This window comes from Panthera uncia, chromosome F2 (assembly GCF_023721935.1).
Source record: "Panthera uncia isolate 11264 chromosome F2, Puncia_PCG_1.0, whole genome shotgun sequence".
In the NCBI taxonomy this organism is placed as follows: domain Eukaryota; kingdom Metazoa; phylum Chordata; class Mammalia; order Carnivora; family Felidae; genus Panthera; species Panthera uncia.
Genome location: NC_064812.1, coordinates 26,283,887 through 26,300,736, shown reverse-complemented (window position 1 = coordinate 26,300,736; position 16,850 = coordinate 26,283,887). Strand labels below are relative to the sequence as shown.

General features: G+C 33.0%; 1 protein-coding gene across 3 annotated transcripts in view; it reads right to left on the bottom strand.

Annotated features, from left to right (window-relative positions):
- Positions 1 to 596: 596 nt before the first annotated feature.
- Positions 597 to 16,850, bottom strand: part of CSMD3 (CUB and Sushi multiple domains 3) — a 1,252,643-nt gene continuing 1,236,389 nt past the window's right edge. For all 3 annotated transcript variants that reach the window (XM_049632997.1, XM_049632998.1, XM_049632999.1), the window contains 4 exons: positions 11,950 to 12,062; positions 9,036 to 9,123; positions 6,833 to 6,968; positions 597 to 2,586 (listed from right to left, as the gene is read on the bottom strand). In XM_049632997.1, coding sequence (XP_049488954.1) covers positions 2,427 to 2,586; positions 6,833 to 6,968; positions 9,036 to 9,123; positions 11,950 to 12,062 — 497 coding nt within the window. In that variant the 3' untranslated portion in view covers positions 597 to 2,426. The remainder of the gene's footprint in view (positions 2,587 to 6,832; positions 6,969 to 9,035; positions 9,124 to 11,949; positions 12,063 to 16,850) is intronic.

Below are 16,850 nucleotides of genomic sequence, written 5' to 3'. Positions count from 1 at the left end.
AGTTAGAGTTTGAGGCTGTGAAATATAAAGACAATATGTTTTGGGAAAAAGTTCTCTTATAAAATTGAACGTAAGTAACTTGTATTTTGAACTTTATAAATTTGATAAACTTTGTAAACTTGATAAATTTCTTGAATACAAAATTTTACATGTTACACCCTGGCAAATAGATTTTTTGACTATTAGTGTAATGTAGCTATTCAAAAGATTAAGTCCATACCTTGGAAGTATGCTAAAAATAAGTATCTCTACAAAATACACTACAGAAATATTGGAAATCATCAGATACACCCGAATTTAGACACTAGTGTTAAAATATTTACATCTAAGGAAAATTCTAAGACGAGATTGTTAGGATACTGTAATGTTTAGTGGGAATCTGTTTACTTCTAAAAGAGTGTCACACTTGGGGAACGGCAAAATATAAAGAAAAACACCCATGTCTCATTATTATGTTGCTAAATAAGTACATATAATATGCAGTTTGGAACTTGAAAACACCAAATAAATGTAGGCTGTTTATTCCTTTTGCTATCCAGTATACTAACAATTTTGAAAAGAATACACATTTTACAAAAGCAATTATCCATTTTTATTTTGTTTACATTGCACTGAAAATTTACATCATACTTTTACAAAGTTTTTTTTTTCATAAAAATATACTTCTTTACAAAAGTGTATGCATTAATATAAGAGGAGTAGCCAGTTGCAGAAGAAACATTGTTTAAACAAGATCTTAAATGTATTAACCTTAACATTAATGAATGAATCATTGTTATTGCAGTCATTTGAATAAACAAGAATAAATAACTGATGGCATAAAATTTAAAACAGCATCCTGTCAGTAGAGTACAATGTTGAGAAAATTGTATGAATTTCCAAAACAATGTATCTCAAAGTGGTTTACAAGAAATTCACTAAATGTTGTAGAGATAGATCCAAGCAGCGCTTCTGGGTGCAATGATTTCTCTTAGGCACTCTGTCTCATGATACAAAAAGTCGAGACTGTTTACAGAGTTATCCGTATTTGAGAGGGACATCAACAAAGAGTTCACACTGGGTACGTAATTTATTCAATGAAGTAAAACATGCTATAAAAGGAAGACAATGACCTATTAAACCAATATGCTGGCATTACTGTGATACAGTTGTAAATGAGCCACCAATAACTTGCAAATGTGTATCTTAATTTGACAGTGAGAGAAACCTGTCATATCTGAAACATGCTTCTTACGAATAAGAGTATAGAAAGTTTAAAATGTGTGAAAATTTGGAAAACCTATGCCTTTAGGAAATAGCTTTATATTGGTCATTTGAAAGTGTAAATTTTTTGTAGTCATTATATTTATGGGCTGGACCAAAATGTATGTCTAACTCACTGTTAGATAAAAGTTCAAAGCTTAAGATCTTACATTTTTAACTCATGGTTGATAAAAGTTCAAAACAATGTTAAATAAATTTGAAGGCTCATTTGGAAGGAAAATGGCATATATCATCAACTAAATGCAACAGATTAATAGGTTCTGTTTGGTCTTTCGAAAACTTTGGAGAGTGTGGTAAAGGATGGGAAGTTTGGTGTCTCAAATAACTGCAAAATCATCATTGCCATAGATAATTTTTGCCAGCTCGAGTGGTTTCTGGGTGACAAAACAGATCGAAGCAAGGTTTTAAACACCGCCCCATGGCTTAGTGAATAATCTTGGTTATAGCATAATGAGGGAAATTGGGAGAACAGCACAATGATCTTGCCATTTACAGAAACTATGACGACCAATCTAAAAATAGAGACAATATGATACTGAAGGACAAGTACCAGAAGGAATCAAATCAGAGAAGGCAATCTTATCTCTTCTGTGGCATAAATTAGCTCATAAACATTTCAGGGCATGACTCAATCTGAAATAACCATGGAGATAAGGAAGACAATGACTCGATTAACAAAAATGAGTAGCTGACAGAGTGGTGTGAAATAGACTCATGGGCATGATGTGGCTCATGACTGTTAAAGAGAAGTCAGTGGTCTATTGACTCTTGTAAGTATAGCTCTTATTTTCTACCCTATATCTTTTTTTTAAACCCAGTCCCTCTAATATACTTTATAAAGCACAGAAATACTGATAGTGGATGCTCCTCCAATATATGCAAAGAAGTTTATGTTTTAGAATAATCTCCTTTTTAAAAAAAGCAAATAAACTGTGAGTAAGCACTCCCAGAGTGCAGCCAAATTTCTGTAAAACTCTCCATGGTAAACATGAAGAAGAATTAGGGTCCAGTTTATGAAAAAACACTCTTCTCTATCATTCCTCAGGAAAAGGTGACCCAGCAAGTCCTGAAAAGTGTGCTTTAATTTGTTTAGCAGTGAACTAAATGTGCACTGTGTTGTGTGTCGATTTCCAAGCTTCTGAAGAAGGCAAAGAGTTGCCGTGTTATACCATTGTGCAGACAGTGTTCAAGTTGGGATCGAATCGTACTGCCTTCCCTTCCGCTGACTTCGCATTGGTGTCATACATGGGGTTTTCAAAAGCTGCTTGGCCATTGTTATTTTCATGAACTGAACATCCTGTATACTGTGTTTTGGGTGCAGTCCTGTTGATGAGAACATGGATTAGCTATGTGTTAACTTTCTAGAAATAGCACAGTAGGGCTCAAACGTAACATACTTGAGTTATCATTGTTACTGCGTAATGTAACTTCAAAGCATTAATTGAGAAATTATAAACTCAACAGATCAAATTTGAACAATTTACCTGTCACTTTTAAATCCTGAGTGACTTTTATTATTTAATATAATACATATTAATATACAGTACCAATCTGAGTAATACAAGTATCAATAATATGACTAATCTTATAAATTTAAATTTTCTGATGCAACAATAATCGTTATGAATTAGCATGTATAGTATAAATAAATTATGATGAAAATAAAATTTAAATCTTATTACTATTCATTCATTCATTCATTCATTCATCAGATATTTACTGAGCATTCATTATGTACCAAGCATGATCCCGGGCATATGCATATGGATCCTAGGCATATCACTGTAGTGATAGAAAATAATTAATAAATAAATATTTATTAAAAAATAATAAATAAAACAAAAAGTAGGTAATGAGAATTGTTCTGATGAAAAGGAAAAGAGTTGATATGACAGGAAAGAACTGGGCCCCACTTTTGGAGGAGTAATGAGGAAAAGTACCTCTGCAGAGATAAAATGTAATCTGAGACATGAAGAACAAAGAGGAGGCATTAAAAAAGGATTTCAGAAAGAGCAGACAACTAACACTGAGGCCTAATTTGGGAAGATACTTGGAGTATCCCAGAAACATAAATACTCAATTTTCTTAAAAATGATATACATTAGAACAATACATTCAAAATCTCAAAGAAGGATTCAAAAATACAGATTTGAAGGCTATACGTGCACCCCAATGTGTATAGCAGCATTATCAATAATAGTCAAACTATGGGGAGAGTCCAAATGGATAAAGATGTGGTGTATATACATGGAATATAACTCAGCTCTCAAAAGAATGAAATCTTGCCATTTGCAATAACATGGATGGAGCTAGAATATATTATGCTAAGCACAATAAGTCAATCAGAGAAAGACAAACGCCACATGATTTCACTCATATGCAGAATCTAGGACAAAACAGATGAACATACGGGAAGAGGGGAGAGAAGAGAAAACAAACCGCAAGAGACTCTTAATGATACAGAACAAACTATGGGTTGGTGGAAGGAGGTGGGTTTGAGATGGGCTATATGGGTGATGGGTGTGAAGGGGAGCACTTGGGATAAGGACTGGGTATTGTATGTACGTGATGAATCACTGAGTTCTCCTCCTGAAACAAATATTGCATGGTACATTACCTAACTGAAGTTTAAATAAAATTTAAATTAAAAAAATGATATACACCAGAACAATGAATTCAAAATCTCAAAGAAGAAATGACTATAGATAATGAAGTCATGAAAATAGTTTCCAGAGTTATTAATAACTGAACATTTGGTTTTACTTAACAAAACACACGGATCCTAGGATGGTTGGCATAACCTGCTGATCTTGAATTCCTGCTTTGTTTCTCTATTTCCCTCTCTTTTGAGAAATTCTTATTTCTAGTTTCCCACACCCCACTGCATAATTTGAGGACATTTGCTATGGTACAAAGGCAGACTTGCCCCTACCTGTTTCTGGGACCTAATTCCTAAAATGGATACATCTTAAAAGAATTTGGTTTCTCAACTCCTTTGTTTACATCCAAACATCACAAATTTCAACTATTTCATCTTACTTTATCTGCTATTATGTTATGTTATGTTATGTTATATTATATTATATTATATTATATTATATTATATTATATTATAATTACTACCCCTAATGCATTTTCTGACTTTTTCTCCATACTAACAATTGTTAGATGATTTATACAGCAATAAATTTGATTAAAGCTATCTTAAGTTTTTTTCAATGACATTACCTATATAGACATATTGCTTAAAATTTGCTCTTGCCAGGTGCATAATTCTAGTGGAAAGTATTTGTCTCTCTTTTTTCAAACTAGATTCACAATAAAAACCAGGAACAACATCATTTCCTTCTAATTAGACAAGAATCATGAAGATAAAAAGAAATGTCATTTTACTAATGTTAAACAACAGCTTTATGGAAAATAATGTCAAGTTTCAGGATAGTTTATGCCGTGAAAAATTTACTTGAAACAAACCAAACTTTTAAATATAAGAGCTAAATCTATTAAACTCTTCGGAGAATACATACAGGTAAATCTGACCATGATTCATGACATTGAAAATGGCAATGGTTTCTTAGCTATGACACCACAAACACAAATAACAAAAGAAAATAGATAAGTTGGACTTTATCAAAATGAGAAATTTTTGAACATCAAAGGACAAGACACTATCAAGGGAATGAAAATACAACTCACAGAAAGGAAGAAATATATCAAACCATATGTATGCTAAGAGTCAACTCTCCAAAATGTATAAAGAACACTTACAATCAACAACAAGACAACACAATTAAAAAATGGGCAGATACTTGAACAGGCATTTCTTCAAAGAAAAATGGCCAAAAAGCAGTGAAAAGATGTTCAGTGTCATTAGTAATTAGGGAAATGCAAATCCAAACCACAATGAGATACCACTTTACACATATACTAGGGTAACTATAATTAAAATAAGAAAGAAAAAGAAAAGAAAACAGAAAATAACAAGTGTTGGCATGGATGCGGAGAAAGTAAAACAGTTATACATTGCTGGTGAGAATATAATATGGTGCAGTTGCTCTGCAAAAATTTGGTGCTTCCCCAGTAAGTTAAATGTAGAATTACCATATAAACCAGCAATTCTATTTTGGGGTATATACTCAAAAGAATTGAAGCATGTGTTCAAACAAAAAGTTGTACACAAAGTGTATATATAAGCACTATTCACAATAGCCAAAATGTAGGAACAAACCAAATGCCCATCAACTGATGAATGGACATATTTAAATAGAACACATTCAAACATACCACAGAATATTATTCAGCCATATAAAGGAATGGAGCACTGATAAATGCTATAACATGGAAGAAACTTGAAAACATTATGTTAAGTTTAAGAAACTAAATAGAAAATGTCACATGTTACCTGATTCCATTGATATGAAATACCCAGAATAGGCAAACAAATACAGACAGAAAGCAGATTAGCAGTTGCCTAGGGCAGGGGTGGTAGGAATACGGAATGACTGATCAATGGGCACAGAATTTCCTTTTGGAGCGATGAAAATATTCTGGAACTGGCAATGATGGCTCTGGGACACAGTGAGTATACTAAATGCCACTGAACTATATGCCTAGAATGGTTTAAATGGTTTTAGGTTATGCGTTTTTTACAAAGATAGTTTAAAAACAAAAAAAGGATTGGAACAGATTTCTTTATAAATAAATATAGTGATGATTTTTTTGTTGTTGTAAATAAAATCTGATATTGACAAGGCCTAAGCAGCTGCTAATATTCAATTATTACAAATTTATGTATATATATATATATATATATATATATATATATATATATATCTTAGGTAATCTAGACTGAAACGTGTAATACAAATATCAGTTTTGAGAAAAATGCATTTAGGTAATATTCATTGAATTATCTGGTTGTCTCTCTATATATTTTCTTGATAAAAGATAGTCCCAAATAGCAGACAATTACATAATAAAGCCCCTGACTTGGATTGTTGTAATGGACTTAGTAAAACAAGGACCAACTAATAATATGGATAATCATACACTAGATACGTCAGAAATATAACATACTAATTGCATAATCTTCTAAAAGCAGCAGAAGAAAAGGAGAAGGTTAGAAGACTTTACCAACTGTCTGCCTGGGTAAAACTGGTCAGTATTGTGATGTGCGCTACGAGGTTTGGTCACAAACTTCTCTCCACTTCTCTAGATAAATGTGGCAGCAGGTATCACCTCTTCAATGTCAACGTTAACCTGGCTTTTGTGTCTCTAAATTCTTATCATGGATAATGTAAAACTAACTTATACGATTAAGCACGTGCCAGGAAATTGACAGGCAAGAGTAATAAGGGTTAAGGTGAATGTGCAAATTCACTGAGCAATTTTTGTTTTGTGATGTTGGCATGGTGGGGGGCAGGCAGGGGGAACCAGGTTTTTAAACCTGTTGCACTCTTTGGCACACACTGAAAAAAAAAATGGAAGTTACAATTTGAACTAGAGTAGTAAAAAGAACATGCAATGGAAGATTTGGGAAAGGTTTTGTAGGTAAAATCAACAAACTTACCTCTGTTTATAAAGATAAAATCCAAATCCTGCAAATATAAGTGCAAAAAAAGGCACAAGAATAGCAATGGCCACAGAACTACTGTTTGTACCATGAGGTTGATTTGAAGAATTTGAGCCTTCTGACATATTCAGTCCTATAAAATTAAAAAAAAATCAACTTGCTTTTATCACATGATTTTTTATTTTTATGAATCAATTATTTTCTTTCCTTATCAAGACACCTACTTGGAAATGTACATAGTAAACAAAAATAATTCAGGAAACTCCTTCAACTCATTTCCATGCAAGTTTGTGCAGTGTCTACTATGTATAAGATCTTTTTCCAGGAAAGGATACAGAATAAAAAATAAGTAGTCTCTGAACTGAAGAGTTCATACAGTTGTAGAAAGAATACAATGACACAAAAAAGCATATACATCAGGCATGAATTAATGATCAATGTGCTTTAGGAAGAGAAGGGGTAATTCCATCTCTCCAAAATAAGAATGTATTTTGGAGAATACAATGAGTTTGGCTTTGAAGAGTCAGTAGAACAATGAATGGAGGAGGAAGCAGGACAATCTTAAGCTTAGAAATAGGAAGGTGAGTGACATATTTAGAAGACGTGACAAGCACTAGGTGTAGCTGTGTGGAAAAGTTATGGAGGTAGGTATTATCTGTGTGGTAGGAATAGGCTGCTAACCTGAAAAAGCTATGGCCAGACCCCAAAAAGCCATAAATATCATTCTAAAGAATTCAAACTTGTATCTATTTGCAGTGAAGGACAAGTGGAGGTATTTAGAAATAAAAGGCCCTATGATAAGACACACAATTTAGGACAGTGGGTAGGGTGGAATGAATGAACTTGAGGGAAGCCAGACTGGAAGCACGTGTACATCAATGGTTAGAGCGAGAACCCAAATAGAAGTGGAAATTGATCTCTATACTAACATACTAGGAAGAGCATTTTGAAGTTAAAAATCAACAGAACTTGTTTGTGAGGATAAGTGGTAAGAGAGCACAGGCTGAGAAGAAGTGTTCTACTTGGGGATGGGGAAACAGGGAAGACATTAGCACAATTAGGAAATGAGAAAATCAGGTTTGTCAACGTGTTGGCATAGGACAAGGGAAGAAAAAATAATGGACAGGTTATTTTTTGTTTTTAGGTTCCCCAGAAAGAAATCGCTGCTTTTTTTTTTATAGGTTCTGTCTTAGACATGTAGTTTTTGTGATGCTTTTGAGACTAGTATGTGTAAACATCTTGCATTAAATTGCACAACTGTGTAACTGTACTGTATTAATGAATGTTTTATTTGGTTTTCAAAACTAACATACTTTTAGGCCAAGACATTATCTGAAATGAACATCTTATCATTTTTATTTACTTAGAGAAAGCTAATTTAATTTTTTGATGAACAGTTATATTCAGTTAAGTCACACCTTAGTCCAAGTTAATACCTTCTTACCTACCTTATTTTTCCAGGGACTCAGAATATTTACATAAGCATTCAAAGTAATGGAGTTTTTAAGATAAATACTAAGTAGTAGTTTTTAGAGCCTGAGTTTATTCTTTATACGTCAATACCACTATATAATAATGGAAGACAATATACTTTAGGAAAATTATATACCGAAAGCTATGGCAATAATTATATTCAAGCAAGACCATTAAATGTCTATGTATATTTTAAAACAGTTTAAAAGAAGAATGAAAAAACCCTATGCCTCCCACTACAGAAAATTTACATAGCTGAATAGCACAAAGTCCCAAAAAGGGGTCTGTCTATTCCTCAAAGTTATTTTCTTTTTCAGACCGTATGAATTTTTCAAAGTGCTATTACATTTTCAAAAGAGAAATAAAGTTACAACAATATTCAAACTGAAGAGAAGTACTGCAGTTCTCATGAGATAAAATAATTTACAGTTTAATATTTTCTTTTCTATCTGTATCACTTTTCTCCTTTTTCCTTGCTAAAGGCAAGGCAGTGTGTCATATTTATTAGACATCTGACAAAAACCAAACCCTGTACAGCATCGGTACATAGAGAATCAATATTTTGTGTGATTATTTAAAAGCCTTTCAAATTTTTCAATGTATAACTTACCTGACAAAGCCAAATTCAAAATGTAGTAAGTGTGCCTAATGTACAGAATACACTGTATTTTCTTATGATGTCTAGAGTAATAAAGGAACTACATGAAAATGAAAATGAATACATTACCTAGTCTTTGTAGTCCAAATTGCCCATAATCTTTGCCCTGAATAAATCCTTGAAATACATAAGTTGCTCCATCAGGCTCAGCAGAAACCTAAAAATATTTATAAGGTTGATTAAATCTGAGGATTGGAGCCGGCTATATTTTCCAGCCTTAATAAATATCCAGTTTTACACTTAAATGAATATTATACAGAGTTCCTTCCTCTTTATTTCCCTCTGATATAAAACACGGCATACTGTGCAAATTTGCCATTAAAAGCAAAAGAAAATTTTTGTTTTTAAGTAATTAGGATATTAGAATATAGGGGGTTGGTCATTAATATAATTATATAGATATATAGATTTCTCTTAGGCTAAGAAGCCTACTGTCAAAAAAAAGGCAATTAGGGGAGTCTGGGTGGCTCAGGCTGTTAAGCATCTGAGTCTTGATTTCAGCTCAGGTCATGACCTACAGTCATGAGACCGAGTCCCAAGTCAGGCTCCAACCTAGGCACGAAGCCTGCTGAAGATTCTCTTTCTCCCTCTCCTTCTGCCCGTCCCCCCTCTAAGAAAAAGAGGGAGGACAATGATATGATTAAACAGAATAAAGCAAATGATCAATTAAAAATTGGGGTGCGCGGTGGCTCAGTCAGTTAAGCGACTGACTTTGGCTCAGGTCATGATCTCACAGTTCGTGGGTTCAAACCCCACATCAGTTCTGTGCTGACAGCTCAGAGCCTGGAGCTGCTTTGCATTCTGTGTCTTCTCTCTCTCTCTCTCTCTCTCTCTCTCTCTCTCTCTCTCTCTCTCTCCTCCTCCCCCACATATGCTGTCTCTGTCTTTCAAAAAGAAATAAAATGTTAAAAAATTATTAAAAATTAAAATATAATAAAACTCTACTTTGTAGATACGATTACTGTTTAGCATGTATGCACTCCGTCTTCCCCTCCCACCAACCTTCATGGGAAGAATGCCCCTTTCAACTCATTGGGTTTGGTCCTGTGATTTACTTTGGCCAGTGATTCATGGGTGGAACTGACAGTAGGTCAGTTCTAAGTCTGAGCCTTAAAAGGCATGTTTCCCATGAAAATAAGTGAAAGAAGCCAGACACAAAAGACTACATATTATATGATTCCATAAATATGAACATCCAAAACAGAGAAATCTATAGATTTCAGAAAATAGATTTGTGTCTTCTTAGGGCCAGGGTGGAGGTGAGGGACGAATGGGTAGGGTGATAGCTAAAGGGTGTGGAGTTTCTGTTTGAGGTGATGGAAATATTCTAAAATCAACTGTGGTGACGGTTACACACATGTCAATATACTTAAAACCACCGAATTGCATATTTTAAATGGGTGAATTGTAAGGAAGATGAGTTATATTTCATTAGAGCTATTTAAAGCAAGGGGGCATGTTTCCACTTTCCCCCTCAGAGCTTCTGACCTCTGACAAGAGAATGTGCTTCAGCCTGGGCCCCAGAATGAGACATCTGGAGCAGACCTTAACTTGCTACCACAGCCTCAAGTGGAACACCCACAACTAACCCCACATACATGAGAAAGAATGAAATACTTATTTGACCCCAAGATTTTGTGGCTGTGTCCATTGCTATAAATGCTATTACGTGTACCTTGCATGTGTGTAAAATCCTATTTTTAAAAAATGGTTTACTTATGTAATGTGATTTGATTTCATAAATATATTAAAAATAGATGTATTTCAGTGTTCCTGATAACTAGTAATGTGACTTTATTCTGAAGTTTCTTTTAATTACCCAAATCCTGTAGAGTATTGTAAAAGTCCTGTATAGTATTGTTACCCAAGTTACCAAGTTACCCAAGTCCTGTATAGTATTGTAAAAGTTAAAAACCTTGAATCCTCACCCTAAAAAGCAAAATATCATACCAATCCACCCATAGACGTTTGACATTTCAGAAATAAGTGGTTTATTCTTTATTATCAGACATCACACTCATTTTGGTCATTTTTAAAAATGAAATGCTTCTAAATAGAATAGCTTAAACTCTAATATTTAAACAAATGAATTCTTTTTGTTTGCTTCCTAGATAAAATAATACAACTAAATGATTTGAGTGCATTGAAGACATGAATTCATTTCCAATTCCATGAATAACAGCCGATAGGGAAATAGGATAAACGTTTTTACCCCCTCAGGCACTAAACTTACAGAAGCCTATGACCTACTATCTTCTTTCCTTTTAGATCTTCCTTGTAAAAGAAGACCTGTTGCTTGAGGGGATATAGTCAGAGCTCTCCTCATTGTTTTTTAGCAAAGACTCCAGGTCAATATGTGAATGGAAGACTAGTTACTTCTAACTGCCAATTTAGAAACTCCATTCATGTAAGTGGCTGAATAGGACAGGGTGACTCCATGGTGAAGCTATGGCAACCATCTCCCCAAATGAAGTAATTCACATCACTTTATTTTCATAAACAACTTTATAAAATATTCTAAATCTGTTAAATTTAGAGAAAAAAACTTAAATGTAATGGCATACTTAATTTTTTTATGCATTTTGTAAATATGTTGTATGTGTCTTAAATAGTAATTCCATACAAAGAATGAATTATATTTTATCCAGATTTACTTTGCATAGTACTGGTCATAGACAAAATACATTTAATGAAAGCAATGAAAAACTATGACTCTCATACACATAAACATTACAAATATAAGCATATTAATCAGAATCCAATAACCCTAGGTATAACATTCTAGATTACTAAGTATTTACATTGAATCTTTTTTCCAAACAAAAAATTTACCCATAATAGTAATTTTCCCATTTTATATGTGCATGTGTATTCATAATTAGCCCAATTTAGAAAACCACCTTTTTTTTGGAATTTTAATGACAAACCAAAGCACAAATTGGTTATTAAAATCAGCAGAAGATATTTAAAACACTATACTTACAAAGCCATCCATGGCCCAATTGTCCTCCTTCATTTTCTTCACAGAAGCATGCATTGGTACTTTAATAAGGTAGATGTGTAACATTAGGCGAGCTTCCTGGCTTTTATACACCCCTGTAAAATGTAAGGACATTTTAGTCTACTAATTTTGTAAGTAGTTATGCTTCATTATATTATCTTTAACTCCTTAAATATATAAGGTAATATATGTGAAAAGAAAAGGAATCAAACAAGGCCAAGTCAAGGCCAGCTTCATTCATAAGGCTTTCTACAAATCCTACAGTATATGTTAATCTCTCATCTGAAATTCTCAACTTGAATTTTAATTGTGGGGTTGAAATTGCTTATGTTATTAAAATTAAGTATTACTGTTATTAATAACATCATTCCATGATATTACCAATAAAATGACTTCATTCCCCAATAAGATTTAAAATCTTCAAGGATGTACAACAAACGTTAAAATCCCTCATAGGTTTCTTAATAATAAATTGGGTGCCAACCCTGTGAAAGAGTATTCTAAGTGCTGCTGGAGCCACAAAGAAGAATATATACATTCCTATCTAAAGATAGGATGCTTAAAAGCATTTCCAATGAAGTAGGAAATGTAAGTCACATATATAATCAACTGAAATACATGAAAAAATATGATAAATAAAAGGCCAGAACAGAGAGGGATCATTTCACAATGGAGTGATCAGGAAATGCTTATTGAGAAAAGGTATTTGAATGGGTCTTAAAAATCAAGTACAATTTTTAGTTTAAGAAGGTAAATATAGGAAATAGCATAAAAAAAGTAAAAATATATACATAATTTTTTTTCATAAACAGTGGGTATTCTACAAGTAGGAATAATATGAAATATGTGCTTAGGGGAAAAACAGGAGAAAAAAATTCTAAGTAAAAATTTTGTGATTAATAGTGGAAATATGACTCATTCATTAATTTATTTAATCTTTCACCTATGTAATAAGGTATCATAAGAATGGACTGGGAATACAAAGATGACACATAGATCTTGACCTAAGTGGTTACATCTAATAAGGGAAGACAAAAAAGTGATCAAAAATAATATTGTTGGGAAAATATCGTAATTGATTTCCACGGACACTGTGATGGCAAATTAATCTATTTGTTTTTATATATTTGCAGGAATTTATTTTGAAATTTTTCTAGGTTAGGTTAAGTATACATTTATTTTTCAGAAATCTCTAAAATAAAAAAAAATGTTTATGTCTCAAAGTTAAATCAGTAGTCACAATTTAAATGAATTTCTTTTGCCAATATAAAACTTCTTGCAGTTTATATCACTGTAGCTGTGTATAGTTTTTAAAATATAATACATATTAACTACTAATACTTTAACTCTGAGTTTAATGGGGAATCAGTCAATAATACAAAACTATGTTTGATAGTTATCCTAAAATTTGCAAAATCAATAATTATGATTTTATTTTCTATTTCATTGATACCACAAATTATTATTAATAATTTCTTAGGATATATATACAGCCAAGTAGTTTAAACAAATATATTACATATTTGCAGTATGAATATTTAAAAATATTTTTTAAATGAGAGCAATAATTCAAATTCATTACTTTGACAATATTCATTGAGGCCTATTTTGTTCCAGCTGCTGTTCTAGCTTCTGAGAAGCAGTGATGACCTGGAAGGCAAGAGAGCTTCCCTTTTAGAACTTACATTGTTGGAGTGTAGATGAACAAAATGTCATATCACATCCTGTAACACCATATTACTCTATACTAATACTATACTAATTTCAAACAATGAAAAGAAGAAAGTGAAACAGGTAAGACTGTCTAAGAGTGTGTCTGACTGTATTTATAATGAGAAAGTTACTTTAGATGGGGTCATAAGGAGTACTGTTGATGAGATGACATTTGAGAAAATATCTAAATGTCAGAAAAACCAGAACAATCAAAGATAATGAGGGAAATTTATACTAGAAAGAGGACACAGAAACTTGAAAAAGCTGAGCAGTTGGATAGGGGATCCCTTATGCTTGTTTAAAGTAGTGTAGCTCTACCTTTTCTGTCTTAAACTATGGTGTCCACCTAAATACTGTCACTTGAAGAAATGATTTTGTGTCCATAAAATAGCTTACAGGTCACTGATCTTGCCTCTTTGGTGTTATGAGAATACAGAAAAAATTAGTTATTCAAATTAAAAGTTCTTTTCTATTTCATGATGTCTCATTCCAGCCACATCAAAATATCCATGAATGACTCAGGTGCAAGACACAAAACAAGCTTTTAAAACACACAAAATGACAAAATGGAGGAATTCTCCCCAAAAGAAAGTTCAAGCAGAAATCACAGCCAGAAAATTGCTCAAAACAGAAATAAATAATATATCTGAACAAGAATTTAGAATGACAGTCAAAGGTAATAGCTGAGCTTGAAAAAAGCATAGAAGACATGAGAAAAACTCTTGCTGCAGAGGCCAAAGACCTAAGAACTAGTCAGGATAAATTAAAAAATACTATAACTGAGATGTTATAGTAAATAACATCTAGACTAATAATAACAGTCTAGTAATAGACTAATAATAGTCTAGTAAATAAACTAGACACAGTGACAGAGAGGATGCAAGATGCAGAAGAAAGAATAGGTGAAATTGAAGATAAGGTTATGGAAAATAATAAAGCTGAAAAAAAAGAGGGAAATGGAATTACTAGATCATAAGGGGAGAATTAGAGAACTGATTCCATGAAATGAAACAATATCTGTATTATAAGAGTTGTAGAAGAAGAAGAGCAAGAGAAAAGGTCAAAAGGTTTATTTGTACAAATTATAGCCAAAAACTTCCCTCATCTGGGGAAGGAAACAGGCATCCAAGTCTAAGAGGCAGAGAGAACTCCCTTTAAAATCTACAAAAAGAGGTCAACATCATTACATATCATAGTGAAACTGGCAAAACACAAAGATAAAGAGAGAATTCTGAAAGCAGCTAGGGACAAAATGTCCTTAACCTACAAGGGTAGACATATAAGGATAGTAACAGACCTGTCCACTGAAACTTGGCAGGCCAGAGGGAGTAGCAGGAAATATTCAGTGTGTTGAATAGGAAAAATATGCAGCCAAGAATCCTTTATCCAGAAAGGATGTCATTCAGAACAGAAGGGGAGATAAAGACTTTCCCAGACAAACAAAAACTAAATGAGTTCATTACCACTAAATCATTCCTGTAGGAGATTCTAAGGGGGAACTCTGTGAGTGGAAAGCAGCAAAGACCACAAAAGACCAGAGGACATCACCACAAACGTGAAGTCCACAGATAACACAACGGCGCTAAATTCATATCTTTCAATTATCACTCAATGTAAATGGATTAAACGTCCCAATCAAAAGACATAGGATATCAGAATGGATAAAAAAAAACAAAAAAAAAAACAAAAAAACCCCCCAAAAAACAACAACAACAACAACAACAAAAAACCCTAGATCCATCTATATGCTGCCTACAAGAGACTCATTTAGACCTAAGGACACCTGCAAATTGAAAGTGAGAGGACGGAAAGCTATCTATTATTCTAATAGACATCAAAAGAAAGCCAGAGTAACCATACTTAAATCACATAGACTAGATTTTAAAATAAAGACTGTAACAATGGATGAAGAAGGGCATTATATCATATTTAAGGGGTCTATCCATCAAGAAGAGTAACTATTGTAAATATTTATGCCCCCAAAGTGAAAGCACCCAAATACATAAATCAATCACAAACATAAACTTTTTGATAAGAACACCATAATTGTAGGAGACTTACAATTAATTTGAAACTAATAAGTAAATTAAATCTAAGTCCTAAATTAATAAAACTCCACTTATAATAATGGACACATCATCTAGGCAGAAAATCAATAAGGAAACAATAGCTCTGAAGGACACATTGGACCAGAAGGACTTAACATATATAGTCAGAACATTTCATCCTAAAGTAGCAGAATACACATTCTTCTCAAGTGCACATGGTACATTCTCCAAAATTGATCACATACCCAGTCACAAAACAGCCTTCAGCAGGTACAAAAAGATTGAGATAATACCATGCATATTTTCAGATCACAACACTATGAAACTTGAAATCAACCACAAGAAAAAATCTGGAAATCCTCCAAATACATGGAGGTTAAAGAACATCCCACTTAAGAATGAATGGATTAAGCAGGAAATTAAAGAAAAAATAAAAATATACATGGAAGCAAATGAAAATGAAAACATGACAGTTTGAACTCTTTGGGATGCAGGAAAGGCAATCCTAAGAAGAAAATACATTGCATTTCAGGCCTATCTCAAGAAGCAGTAAATGTCCCAAATACACAACCTAACCTCACACCTAAAGGAGCTAGAAAAGCAGCAGCAAATAAAGCCCAAAGCCAGCAGAAGAAGGGAAATGATAAACATTAGAGCACAAATAAATGATATAGAATCCAAAACAAAACAGTAGAACAGATTAGTGAAACTAAAAGCTGGTTTTTTAAAAGAATAAACAAAATTTATAAGATCTTAGCCAGACTTTTCAAAAAAGAAAGAGAGAGGACCCAAATAGATAAAATAATGAGTGAAAGAGGAGCAATCATAACCAACACCATAGAAATATAAACAATTATAAGAGAATACTATGAAAAATTATAAGAGAATACTATGCACAAACTGGACAATCTAGAAGAAATGGAAAAATTCCTAGATACTCACACATTAAAACTCATACAGGAAGAAATAGAAAATTTGAAAAGACCCATCCAGCAGAGAAATTGAATCGGTTATCAAAAATCTCCCAACAAATAAGAGTCCTGGGCCAGATGACTTCCCAGGGGAATTCTACCAGACATTTAAAGCAGAGTTAATATGTATTCTTCTCAAACTGTTCCAAAA